We start from the raw sequence: 14,056 nt of genomic DNA on the forward strand, positions 1-14,056 counted from the left end.
CAAACCGGGGGAGCCTGGGGCCAAATATGCCCATAGGACCTTCACAAATATTGTTCCATTTGAAGAAACGGACCCAACGGAGTCCGGTAAGGGCGGACGGTACGGGCGGGGTTTGCCCGTACCGATGGTCGTTAAACTTGGAGATGCTTTCGTATTTTGCTCGCCATTTCTTCATCCGGACTCCGATTGAGGTGTTATTCGGCTCGTTGAACTCGTATGGACGAGGGCTACAACACCATGGCCTTACAACTTAAATATAAGATGCTGGAAAAAATCACTTTTCCTACACCTTATATGGCTAAGTCTGGTGCCTGTAATTCTCCCATCTTGTACCCTCTTGGTCCTTTTTTCTCCCTTTTTCCATGATCACCAATAACCCCTAAACACATATCAAAGACAAGGGAAACAGAATAAAATCCTACTAAAACTACTAAATATGTGAAGTTCATATGAAAATAAATAAGAACTCGTAAGTATGCAAAATAGGTATAGGTGTATCTAGTTGGAGCATGAAATGAGTGACAATATGAGTAATAGTATACTTAAAAATCTCAGTAAAATAGTGCTAAATTTCGAGCTATCAGTATACAATTATTTTTCTTCTTGTACTGAACTAGACTTTGCAATAAAACATAGGCAGCATTCATCAACCGTTTCGGGGACCGGAATTTCCCTTTCTAAAAATTCATGGCTTTTTCAAAAAGTAAAATAATAACTGGTTATTCCCCTTCACTGCGGAGGGGAAAGTTGAAATATCCCGTCTCTTTTTCCAGAGATGAAACAATCAATCATTGTCTAACTTGGTGGTGTTATACCAAGGGGATTTATGGGATGTAGCATAGGTAGAAGTCAAGTCATGCAAGAAAACATTTTTTAACAGAGAAAGGCCTCTCGAGGCCTAGAAGCTGCAATAATAAGCGGCAGGGGAAAAGTTACAAAGAGGCCCACTAACTTTTCTTTCCCTGAGAAACCTAGAATTTGAAGATAAGGCCTCTAACTTTACAAAACCCTAGCATAGAAAAATTTGAAGCAATCGGGTGCTTGGGGTTCTTCTCCGCCGCACGTCGGCAACCTCCAGGCGCTAGCCACGCCGAGATCCGAGAGGAAGGAGCTCGTAGTTTTCTCCTTGCCGACGCCAAGCCAAGATCGCTGGCCATCTCCACACCTAGCGGGACGAGCCACTTGGAAGTGCAGCGACAACAATCTCCGGCGATTGACCAATAAAGGCCTCTAGATGGAGGTTGAACTCCTGGATGAGAGCCGCCATTTGTCCATGATATGCAGGGGCAAGGCATCAAGGCCAACATCAGTCCCTGGTAAGGAACTCTCCAGAGAGTAGCCGCAGCCGCATTTCTCCATCATCTTCCTGCTCCAGAGAGAGAGACACCAGAACGCCTCTCCCCTCGCCACCAAGGTCCAAGGCCGGCCATATGAAGCCATCCCGCGCCTGAGCTCCACATAAGGACATGGCACTAGACCACGACTTTATTGAAAAGAGTGGTGTCCATCACTTCATCCTGCAGCTTCAACCAGAGAAGCAATGAGGCAAGAAGAATGAACCCTAAGAACCAGGACAAGATCTAGCCGAACAGATCGAGCGCTCCGATCCAAACTAATGTCATAATGCCAGTATCCACTTGGGTAAACAACCTACGACTACTACTATGCACCGAACGAGGCCAGTTGTAGTGTAGATGGATGATAAGTCATGCAAGAAAGCAAAATTGACAACAATGTTTCCTTGTCCAACTAACAGACTTTGACCACATGACTAGCTAGGCTGGAGTGTGGAATTTTAAGTCTTCTACAACCATGTGTTGATATATATGGAATCAACATGCCAGACCGCGCTGAGTGCACGTACACCTTCAAAAGCACGCACAATTGCACTTTTTTTTTGATATGGGAGATCCCCGGCGTCTGCATCAATAGATGCACACAACTGTTTTATTTATTGCATAGTTCAAAATATTCAAATCAATCACAATCATGTATCAGCTAAAGTTGAGACAAATATCAACCAAAGAAAAATTGGAAAGATTTTGCATTCACCAAGTTCTCTACATGGTTACTCACTCTGGTCCATATGCCGCACAGTGGATGAGGATGAGGAGCAGCCCCTACCCAACACGTATTTGATCCCACCTGGAACCGTCCCGATTATACTTACAATTTTTCTTAAGTTACATGACGTCGTCCGAGCACTAAGGATGCGTTTGGTTGGATGGCTATCCCTCAAGTGGCTATGGGTAGTCATCTTTTATGTGGCTAGCACCTGTTTGGTTAGTGGTGTAGGGTGGTTGAGGGTAGCCAAATTTTCCTCAAAAGCTGATTGAGGCCAACCACCAGAAAAGTGGTGGTTGAGGCACCCTTGGGCGAGCCACTGGAGTAACCCGCGAGACGTTTTCTCCTCCCTCACCTCCCCCTACCATGGAGTTCTTCGCGGCGGTGACCAGATCGAACTCAATCCCAACGTGCGAGATGAGTTTTGAGAACTTCGGTGGCCAGTGAAGACCTGACCGAGGTAATCTGACACCCTCCCTTTTCTGGCGGTCCTCCTCGTCTCTATCGTCGTGCTCGTGGTGGTTGCAGGGCATGGGGTTGCAGATCGCGCGCAGCTCCAGGAGGATGGGCACGCGCGGCAATTCGCAAGCGGCGCCGGGCGGCAAGGCACGCGGCGGCAGGTCGTAAGCGGTCGTGAGCGGCAGGGCGCGTGGGGGCAGGCGGCGGTCGTCGACAAGGGGCTAATCGATTGGTACACACAGAGCTAGCTAGGCACTCATACTCGTTGTTGTGCAGTGCTGGTCAGATGCTAATCGATTGGTTACACACCGAGCTAGCTAGCTAGATTATGTACCTAATCTTGTACTACATACAAATCTGCTAGTTGTTGTTATGATTAGAAGTTATATATTGTGTAATTTTGCATTGTAGATGGAAAAAACAAGACAAAGTTTTAAATTTATACTGTAAACATGGAAATGAGTGTAATTGCCTATGTCTTGTTTGACTCATGGTTATGATGTCAACCAAAACATTGAACTCACCATCTTAAATAAGAGATGATCATATCACCCCAGCCATGTTTCACACCCGAAACCAAACACAAATGTGGTTATGGTTAACCACTTCTCCAACCAACTCAACCAAACATAAAAAGTGGTTAACCCTAGCCATGTGGTTGGGGTACCCATAGCCACTTTTTCATGCCCACAAACCAAACACACCCTAAGTTACGGACCTTTGGAGAACTTACAGGGTTCTTTCAGAATATTTATTTTAAACTTGTCATTTTTCCATAGTTTACATATTCTCGATTTCGGTTTGTACTTTAGCATACACATACACACGTACGTCTTCTACGTGCAAACATTTTTTTTCAGATTTCTGGAGACACAAAAAAATACCCTGCAGTGGAACGGGATCAGGAGTACACCTACGCCCCTACCCAACACGCATTTGCGGATATGTGATCGGTCCTTACTAGACTTTGCGGCAGCATGCAGCATGTGACCTCTTGGAAACAGTAAATCAGGTTTATTTCAACCAATCTGGTTAGCGGCCTAATAATAGAACTGGTATCGCGTAAATTGTAATGATAATTCTATTGCATATTTGGTGGTCTTCATCCTGTATACGAATATTTTTCTTCTTGTACTGAACTGGACTATGCGATAAAACATACGAAGCATTCATAAACGATTAGGAGAATGGCCGGAGTTCACATTTCCAAAAAAAAAACCTTTTAAAACAACATGGTTTTCCGAAAAAGTAACGTAATAACTGGTTATTCTCCTTCGCGGCGGAGGGGAAAGTGGAAAATCCTGCCTCTTTTTCCAAAGGTGGAACAATCAATTATCGTGTTTTCTCCGGTCGAACATGGTGTTGTTGTACTATACCAAGGGGATTTATGGGATGTAGGTAGAAGTCAAGTCATGGAAGAAAACGTAATTGATAACAACGTACAAGAAGGGACTCAAATAATCCTTTATTCTTGTCAAGGGGACCTAAATATTCCAACCAACAGAACAGATTTGCAACCACGTGACAAGGCTGGTTTCTTTCTTCAAGCGTTAAATTGATATGAAATAAATATGTCCGTATAGCGCGGCAGGTGCAGATTATTTTTCTAGGAGGAGTACAATATATATAGACACACAACCTAGCATACACGCAATTACACATAGAGCGCACCAATGACCAAAAGAATTGAAATTGTTTGCACGCCATGTTATCTAGATGGCTACCCACTTGATCCATACGTGGTCGATCGGTCGGTCCTTACGGGAAGACCGGCTGCCGCAGTTTCCGCCCGGCCGCCCGAGCAGGTTCGATCGTGGGAGAGAGAACCGGTGGACAGAGAAAATTTAATTAGAGAGATGAGAGTATGCGGAGATCAGAGGCTGATCTGTGGGACCATGGGCTGCCACTGTAGAAATTGTTGTGTCCGGAGCCCCACCGCATTCCTTAGAGCATCCCCACTCGTCTCCCCGACTTGGCCCCCGAGCGCCGTTTTTCTCATCCGGACGGCGAATTTCGGTCCAGTCGCGCCCCTGATTCCTCGTTTTTCTCCGAATTTGGGCCTAAATACATCCGGCGATCCCACACCATCCCCGGTCCCCCGAGGCGCGCTCGGGGACTCCGGACGAAGCGAAAGCGCGCGAAACGCCGAGATTTCTCTCCCGCGCTTTCGCTTCGGCTTCCGCGCGAGAGATGGACCCGGCCGGTCAGCGACAGACGCATCGTCTTCCGCGCGCAGTAACGCCGGTCAGCTCGCCGCGGGCGCGCAGCATCCACGCGGCATTAAATCTCCGGCTCCAGCCCCGCCTAAATACCCCGCTCGCCGCGACGCGTCGCACCACCCTTCCTCTTCCTCTTCCTCTTCCTTCCCTCGACTCTCGACGAGATCCATGGCGTTCAACGACGAAGACGGCGCGGCCAACAACGGCTTCCCCCGCCGGTCGCTCCACGCGTGGGAGGGGCACCTCCTCCACCAGGGGGGGTACCCCTGCCCGCCGGACACGAGGCCTCCCGGCGGCGGGTGGCGGCTAAGTGCGGGCGGCGTGCCAATCCCGCCGCCGCCCCAGGGACGCGCCCTCGAAGCCGCCATCGAGGAGGTCCGACTAACATTGTCGGACCAGGACCGCGCCGAGCCACGCTACCACCCCGACAACCTGACGGCGTGGAACTCCTACTTCCTTCGCCGGTGGGAGCAGGAGCTCGCCGCGTACGACGGCCCGCCGCCTCCGCCTCCGCGCAACAACACCGCCGGACGCAAGCGGTGGTGGAGCGTGCCGGGCCGGACGCTCGAGGCCGTCCTCGAGCACATCGAGGGCGGCAACTTCCCCCTTCTGACGATGCCCTCGCTGTCGAGGGCATCGGCCAGCCGCCGCCGTGTAAGCAGCTGGCAGCCACGGCGCATGGCTGCCAGTTCCTCGTCGTCCGGTTCGGCGTCGAGGTCGATCTCCAGGTCGGCGCCATCTTCGGCGCCGGTGAAAAAGGAACCGTCTTCCCCGCCGAGCACCCGCGCGCGCGGCAGCGGCGGGATCGTCATCCGCGAGCCCTCGACGGCACAAGGACGGCTCCGCCCCAAGCGCGAACCCGACACCTCCGGCGAGCGGAAGCGCAAGCCGGCGAAGGTGAAGGTGGAGGAGGCCGAAAGCACCGAGGACGCCGCCATCCTCGAGGCCGTCATGGCGAGGTCCCTCCAGGACCTCGTCCCCGCCGAGAACGCCATGCCCCTCGACCAGGCCTGCGCCTGGTCGAGGGAGCAGTGGGAGAAGGAGGAGGCGGAGCGGCAGGCGAGGCTCCTCGAGGATGTCGCTCGCTACCGCCGGCCTGCGACTCCTCCATCCGGCGTCGCCGTCCCCGTCATCGACCTCGAGGAGTCCGACGACGACTGGTACAAGCCGTCGCCGCCTCGCACCAGTGGCCGGTGGGGATACGCCAGCCAAGGCAGCAGCCAGGCGGCATCGGCGCCGCCGCAGTTCGACGACGACGGCTCCGACGATGATGGCGCCGGCGGCGACGGCGACTACACGGTGTTCTACCGCCATTTCGGCATGTAGAGCGCCGTGTTTTAATATTTAGAGTTGTATTCCCCCGGCCGAATTCGAAATATAGTCGAATTCGGCCCCTATGTATGAACTTCGCCCTCTATATAGTAAATATCATTAAAGTTAGTCTAAATTCAATCGTTTTTTGCCGTATTTTGTCAACTTTCCGTTTTTCAAATTTATATCGGCGTCTTCGCCTGAGATCGCGGCTGGGAAACTAGTCCTCCCCACGCCAAATTTACGTCCAATCCGGACGTAAATTTCCCCGGATTTTGGCGTGGGGAGGGCAAACGAGTGGAGATGCTCTTATACACTCGAGTTGTATGATCTTGGAGGATCTTGGAGGACGCGGTGGCCCATCGAGCTCTAGCGAGCGCGCAGCGGAGGGAGCGAGGGGAGGCGACGGCGGAGAAGCGGAGGAGGGACGAAGGCATCGACGGGGCGTGGCTGTCAAGCGCCCCGAGGGACGACAAGTAGGCTAGAGGCGATCACCTAGCCTTTTTCATTCAAAGTTTTATATAATCAAATTTGAATGAAAAACTTTTATTTCGTATTATTTACATATTTTGGAGCCTCGTTTGGGGGCTGCGGCTGGAAGCAGACGCACCCCAAAAGCGGCACCACGTGTCAGCCTCTCTCAACGCTTGATCCGACGCTTTATCCGGACTCTCTTTGGGGGGGCGTGATTGGAGATGCTCTTAGAGCATGTGGGTGGGAAGTACTTTTTCTCCTGTGCGCCCTAAAATACTTTGAAGATCCCTTTAAAACATACGACTGGGATGCACTAAGTTTTTTAAAAGCGACGTCTCCAAAAAGAAAATAGTGCACAAGCGCTATTGTCGTCCAATCAAAGATATTATGCTTTCACCTGAAAAAAGTTCCCGCCTCCAAAAAAATGCTTTCAACAAGGCTATTGACAGACACCACCAATTAAGGTCTAACCTTGAATTTTCACCCCAAAAGGTAGAACATTGAATTTTTACCCCGAAAGGCCGGCAGAACATTGAATTTCTCATGTGTTGATATCTCCACTCGCATAGTGTTGCTACGAAGCCCGAAAGGCCAATCAAGTTCACTATCCGCGCGAAGCCTCGGACCACCAGCACTAGCCCTCGAAACTCTGCGGCGAGACCTCTTGGAGACAGTAACTCCAGTTTTGTTCAAACAGTATGGCTGACAGTCTATTAATAGGACTGATTATAGCACGAGCCATACTGTTACTTCTACTACATGTTTGGTTGGCTACGGCGTCCATATAATTTTCTTCTTCTTGTATTGAACTGGACGTTGCAATAAACATAGGCAACATTCATCATCCGATTCTGAGACAACGAAATCCCCTTACGATTGTTTTTCATGGTTTTGCAAATAAAATACAGTACTAGCATAATTACTAGGGTATTCTTTTATGGTGAAGCGGAAAGCAAAAAATATCCTGCCATTTTTTTCCAAATGTGAAATAATCAATTGTTCCTTTTTTTTTCTCCAGTCCAACTTTTGGTTCTGTTATACCAAGTGTGGAATTTTAAGTCTTTCTTCAAGCATGATGTTGATATGGAATCAACATAACTAGAACGCCAATCTCAAGATTTTTTATTTCAAGAGAGAGAAAAAAACACAATACAGATGGAAAAGAGTCACACCGAACGCATGAGCCAGCAGATACAAAAAATGCAAGCACCTGTGGCAAAATTTATTTCTTACTTGCATGCAGATACCGTTAAAATTGGAAGTTCCTAATATTTATGAGTGACCTATAGGCTAGGGCCACAACTTTTTGATTCCAGAAATATGGAAGATTTTGGGACATGAAAAACATTAACTACAGAAGTTTCTTATTCACAGGGCATGTAAATGATAAAAAGAAAACTTAGCATTTTTTGTGGCAAGGATGAAACAAATAAACAATGACTCGAGGACTTCAAAATTTCCACATATGGCAAGTAGGGGGGTGTAGATGGAAGACAAGTCATGCAATAAAGCAGAAATGACAACAACGTACAGGCAGGGACATATATATACAATCCAACACGCACATTCTCTTCTTTTCCTACAAACAAATTGTAACCACATGACTATGCTGGTGTGGAATTTGAACTCTTTTCTCAAGTATGATGTTGATATGGAGTCGTGGTATCGGCCAAGTGCAGATTATTTACTCGATCTCTCGAGGAATAAAATACAGTACAGAAGCAGACGTACATATATACGCAGGTTTGGGAATCTGAAAAAATATGAGAAAATTCAAGGTTTTGCAAAAGAGCATAATAACTAGGCCGAGGGGAATCTGAAAGTCCTGCCTGTTTCCTGGCAAAGATGAACAACCGTTTGTCGTTTTTTTTCCAGTCCAACCAGCTGCTGTTATACCGAGAGGATTTATTGGGTGTAGTGTAGAAATGCAGAAGTCAAGTCATGCAAGAAAGCAGAAATGACAATGACATATAAGCTGGGACCTAAATTTTGTTTTGCATAAGGGGCCTAAATAATCCAGCACGCACATATTTCCTTGTCCTGTTAACAGACTTGTAAGAACATGACTAGGCTAGGCTGGAATTTTAAGCATTTCTCCAAGCATGATGTTGATATGGAATGAGCGTGTCTATAGCGCCAAAAGCAGACTTTTTCATCTCCCGAGAAATACAATACAGTAGGCACATACACGCACACATACTCAACAACGGATCTCCACAATAATTATAAAATGCAAAAGAATTTCCAACGTGTCGACCGCTAGCCACTCTGTTATTGACAGCCTGAGCAAACGTTTTTAGACGGTTGCACCCAAAATTCATATACACTCGCTGTTACTCCAGGATAAGGTAGAACTACTCGTGTATCCAATACGTAGACAACATTGCCGGTGACATGCTATGTCTTGAATTTCTCTTTGACATTTTGTTGTTGGAGAAACAAAATATACTGATATCAATATATTACCGTTCGCTAAATAATGAGTACCACACGAGTACGTTGGCTGGCAGGCGTACAATTGGAAGTTTTCTTTGGAAACAAGAAGTTGATACGGAACCGACTAAGACCAGCAAATCCCATCATATCTATTGATTTTTCAACAAGTACAGCTTACAAGTAACCTATGTGGCTATGCCCTTGACTGATTCTGGAAAAAAAAATGATTTTGGTGGTATTTGATCCAATCAAAATCCTGCATTGCAGGACTTCGAAAATTCCACATGCTACATGTAAGGTGCTGGGATACTTGGTTGGACTGAACTCACCGTTGTTTACCTGTCCACACATGCATGACAAGTCAAATGATATTCTTGACAATTCTTTTGTAGTGCCTACGAGTCAAAAGATGCGACTGAATGGGGCCGGTACCATTGAAGGAATGGTACACACATTTCATTGGGATACGGCTTTATACATCTATAAAATGCATCGATCCAACTTGCAAAGGTAGCTCCAATAAAACCATTTCAGTTCGAGTTGTCTCTAATTGATCTAAGTTTCACATCCCGTGATCGCATCAACGGCATTTGTTATTGAGCATAAAGAAGTGTAAGATTCCTCTCTTTCTCTCTCTTTCTCTGACATTTTTTTGTAACTATCGTCTAGTGGCCCTCATCATCTTTCACGTGTTTGAAGCATTTAAAAAACAAAGGAAATTCATAATTTGTTAACTTATTATAGTATTCTATGTCATATTACCAATACATGGAGTTATAATGTGGTTGGCGCCCTTTCTACATATTAGATGCATGCACTCCTATGAAATTATATTACGTTGAGATTAAGGATCCGGGTGTAGCGGAGCAATGACGTGGTGAGATCTCGAGTACAGTTACGAAGATCTATCAGCTGAATCAGATAAATAGTTGAATGATGTTTATGTGCAGTTATTAGGATAATAAAGGTCGGATAATATTTAGTACCGGCCAAAATTTCTTCTTGTGGTGTAAAACATTAGCTGATCAAGTCTCTTCTTGTCTAGGAGATCTACGTTCTCTTAGTCTATAATAATAATAAATGTAAGTTTCTATTTATATTTGGACACAAATTCATATTTGTCCAGTATTTTGTATGTGAATATGATTTGTTTAGCCTCCATATTATGTTTATGTATCGAGAGAGTAAGTTAGAGAGTTGTATACACCCTTTAGTATGGCAGCTATTTCTTAACCGATGCATTGTATTACATTTATATTTTTATCTCTTGCTCTCTCAATGATACTCCGCAACATTTATTCAAACATTTTTATGTCACGTGACATGACCGCCAATTTGATGGCGTAATCCAATAAGTTTTTGTTTCATAGCAACCAGTTGGCAGTACAATTAGTTAATTGATTTTACTATGCGTCAACCAAATACAACGGCAAGACCCAAGGGAGATTAGTTATTCCACTTGATTAAAACAAGAGATAATAAATAAGTTAGATTCGATCAGTTCCAAAATAGCTGACGTACTAAGTACTATCTTGATACTGTTGTACGTGGTATCATCATCATTTATTTTGCAATTTTATGCCTAATTGCCGACCACCGAGCCTCCATGGATCTCCTATTTTTCTCTTGTGTCATGCCTTAAGTTTTTTGCCAAATTAAGCTATTATGTCTTGTTTGAAGTATATAATATTGTATAACATACTCCCTCCGTTCACAATTGTCCAGCGTTCTAGGTTTAGTTAAAATTAAACTTTACAAAGTTTGAAAAAATATTAATATCTAAAATATAAAATTAGTACTATTAGAATCATCTTAAAATGTATGTTTATATTATATAAATTTACAATTATGGATGTTTATATTTTTTGTTACATGTTTGGTTAATTTTTTTTTACTTTAACTAAAGCCATAACACAGGGTAAATAAAAACGAAGGGAGTAATAGAAAAATATGTGTAATTGACGATGTTAGACTTAATTATCTTCACGCTCGCAAAGTTAACTAACACTTTTTTGTTATCAGCACATGGATCGGCTTACAATCTACACTGCAGCCTTCTTCACCATAACATTTATGTTTCTCACAACAATTATCTCCAAGATCATTGCAAGAATCAGAACCGTTCTACCTAGTCGCAGAGAAAATAGATCACCATCTCGGCCAACACAAGTGGTGAGTGGAGCTCCTCTACTGGTGGCTCTGCTCACACTTGTGACGCCCAAAAAGGGTTTACATGCTGCAATCCATTACCTACACATGAAGATGGGCAGTGTGTTCACGGTGAACCTTCTAGGGCTGAAGAAGGTTAGCTTAACTGATCCTGTATATGCTGACCGATAGATCTAATTAACTTTAAGATAATTATATTGTACTTTTTAATTAATCCTATTCATATATGATTTTGAAGGTGACGTTCTTGGTTGGGCCAGAGGTCACTCCTCATTTCTTCAGAGCGTCACCCTCTGAGATCGACTTCGGTGTTACGGCTAAGATCATTGTGCCCGTCCTTGGTCCTGGAGTTCTCTTTGGCGTGGACTTGGCTACAAGGAATGAGCAGATCCGATTTTGTATCAAGGCGATAAAGCCGGCCAGGTTACAAAGAGATGTGCATTCCATGGTTCGTGAACTGGAGGTAATTTTTTTCTTAGATGATAGATTATATATCCACGGCATTTACATCGTGAGATCCACACAACCTGAATATTGATGCCAAGCTCCTCCCTTCTATTTATATGATGTATTTAGTTACCCCGGTGCGCCGCTTTATGATTATAGGTTGGTGGTGTTTTTGTTTATACACATATATTCTTGCATGCAGTGCTACTTTTCAAAATGGGAACAACATGGGATTGTTGATCTAAAGCACGAGTTGGGGCAGCTGATCGTGGTGATCGCAAATAGATTCTTACTTGGCAACGAGATCAAAGACAAGAACTTGGGAGAAGTGTCCACACTCCTCCATGAAATATTTGAAAACAGCTTCCACATGATTAACTTCTTCTTCCCACACCTCCCAATACAGTCACACCGTCGACGTGATGAAGCACGTGCAAGGCTTGGAGAAATACTCGGAGACATAGTCAGATCACGGAGAAGAATTATCTCAGCCCGAGTCGGGGACGACCATGAAGAAGATGGCGATGTGCTGCAAAGTTTCATCGACTCCAAATACAGCGACGGCCGATCCATGACCGATAGAGAGATTGTCGGGCTACTCATCGGAATATTGTTCGCAGGGCAACACACGAGCATGAGCACCAGCACTTGGACGGGAGCTTGCCTTCTGACCCATGAAAAATACTTGGCAGCTGCAGTGGAAGAGCAGAGGAAAATCATTGCGCAAAATGGGGAACTCATGGACTACACCATCTTGTCAAAGATGGGCACCTTGCATTGTTGCATCAGAGAGGCACTGAGGCTCTACTCCCCAACGCCAATGCTAGTCCGACAGTCACACAAGAGCTTCACCGTGAAAACTAGAGAAGGCATTGATTATGAGATCCCCAAAGGGCACACATTGGCGTGTTCCATAGCGCTTAGCAACAAGCTGCCTTACATCTACAAGAACCCTGATGTGTATGATCCGTGTCGGTTTGGTCCAGGAAGGGCCGAGGACAAAGCTGGCGGCAAGTTCTCAGACTTGTCGTTTGGTGCCGGGAGGTACTCCTGCTTGGGAGAGGACTATGCTTTCATGCAAATCAAGGTGATATGGAGCTTTTTGCTAAGGAACTTTGAGCTGAAGTTGATATCCCCTTTCCCCGAGCAAGAGCATGAGAAAATATTGCCAGGCCCTAGAGGAAGAGTAATGGTTACTTATAGGAGAAGATCACTAGTGACTTAGCAGGCAACTAAATTAATTAATTATGTAACAAAAGGTGTGGTAATATGTACTCAGTTCATAAATAAGTGTACTTTTAGGTTTTTTCCTAAGTTAAACTTTATTAAGTTTTACCAAATTTATAGAAAATTGTTGTAATATTTAATATTGGTGTGGTACCACAGTAAATAATGAGAGCTAAGTTATAAGTTATAACTTAGCTAATATACATTCTTGCACAACATCACCTCGCGTCGTCCGCTCTAGGCGACTGCGCCTTCGTCAGGTCTTCCAGTGGATTCAACGTCCCATTGATGAAGATATTGAGTATGCTGGTGATTCTATTAGACTAAATATTTATATAATAGCATAGTTACATAAAACGGGGCTAAAGTATTACAAATGGATATATTGTTGCATGAGTACAAACAGTGGCAGGGCCAGGTTGGCTCCATAGTCCAGGCAAACTACAAAAGCTCTTGATTGATGGCTGTTTCCTCGTGAGAACAATTGGTTAATGTGTTAATTTCTGCTGCAACCTCAACGAAGGACCCTGGGCAGCTGCCCAGGCATGTCAGGCTGAAGCTCCGCCAGGCGCCACTGAGTACAAAGACAAGAACAAATAGGCGATGCAACTGTTACATGATTCACATAACACAGTGCGTGATAACAGAGATGCCTCAGGAAGAAACTAAGAGTTTTCAAAAGAGCTATTAGTTCACCATAGTTCCAATGATAATAGTCTTATGTATGCAAAATCACTTTTAGATAAGAAACACATGGCAGAATAGTCAGGAGGAAACACACCTACCAGATTTTTCATTACCAACCACAACCTTCTTTTAATTACATGAAAAGTGTGAAAGTATAGTCATTTAGTATGCTATCAACAGACAAAATTACATTTATTATGTATGCATGCCTGGCCAGTCTATGGCCAAACAATGATGGATGCCTGGCTAGTTGATACATCATTGTGTATCCTATAGTATTGACCTATTGTAATATATGCCACATTATGATAAGATGTGTGATCCACCTTAGCGCAATCTTGCAATTAGCTGGCACTTGCAATTATCTCCTATCTTTCATGAGCCCCTGGATACATAAACAACTGACAATTAGATCCTCTCGTTGCTCAACCAAAGTGTACAAAATATAATAATCCAGCATTTAACGGGACAAAGCTAACTTATTTCTCTGTACAGAGAGCCACTCCACTATTGAAATTATTAAGATAGCAAATGGACAAAACAATGCTCTAAGAAAACAGAGA

The 14,056-nt window shown here is 44.9% G+C and overlaps 1 protein-coding gene across 1 annotated transcript; it reads left to right on the plus strand.

The window, feature by feature from the left end:
• Positions 1 to 10,988: 10,988 nt before the first annotated feature.
• On the plus strand, positions 10,989 to 12,804 carry LOC124673024 (obtusifoliol 14-alpha demethylase-like). Its single transcript, XM_047209159.1, has 3 exons — positions 10,989 to 11,267; positions 11,371 to 11,595; positions 11,782 to 12,804. Exons 1-3 carry the CDS (start codon positions 10,989 to 10,991, stop codon positions 12,802 to 12,804), a joined length of 1,527 nt encoding a protein of 508 aa, XP_047065115.1.
• Positions 12,805 to 14,056: the final 1,252 nt, after the last annotated feature.

The sequence above is a fragment of the Lolium rigidum genome, chromosome 7 (assembly GCF_022539505.1).
Source record: "Lolium rigidum isolate FL_2022 chromosome 7, APGP_CSIRO_Lrig_0.1, whole genome shotgun sequence".
NCBI classification, from domain to species: Eukaryota; Viridiplantae; Streptophyta; class Magnoliopsida; order Poales; family Poaceae; genus Lolium; species Lolium rigidum.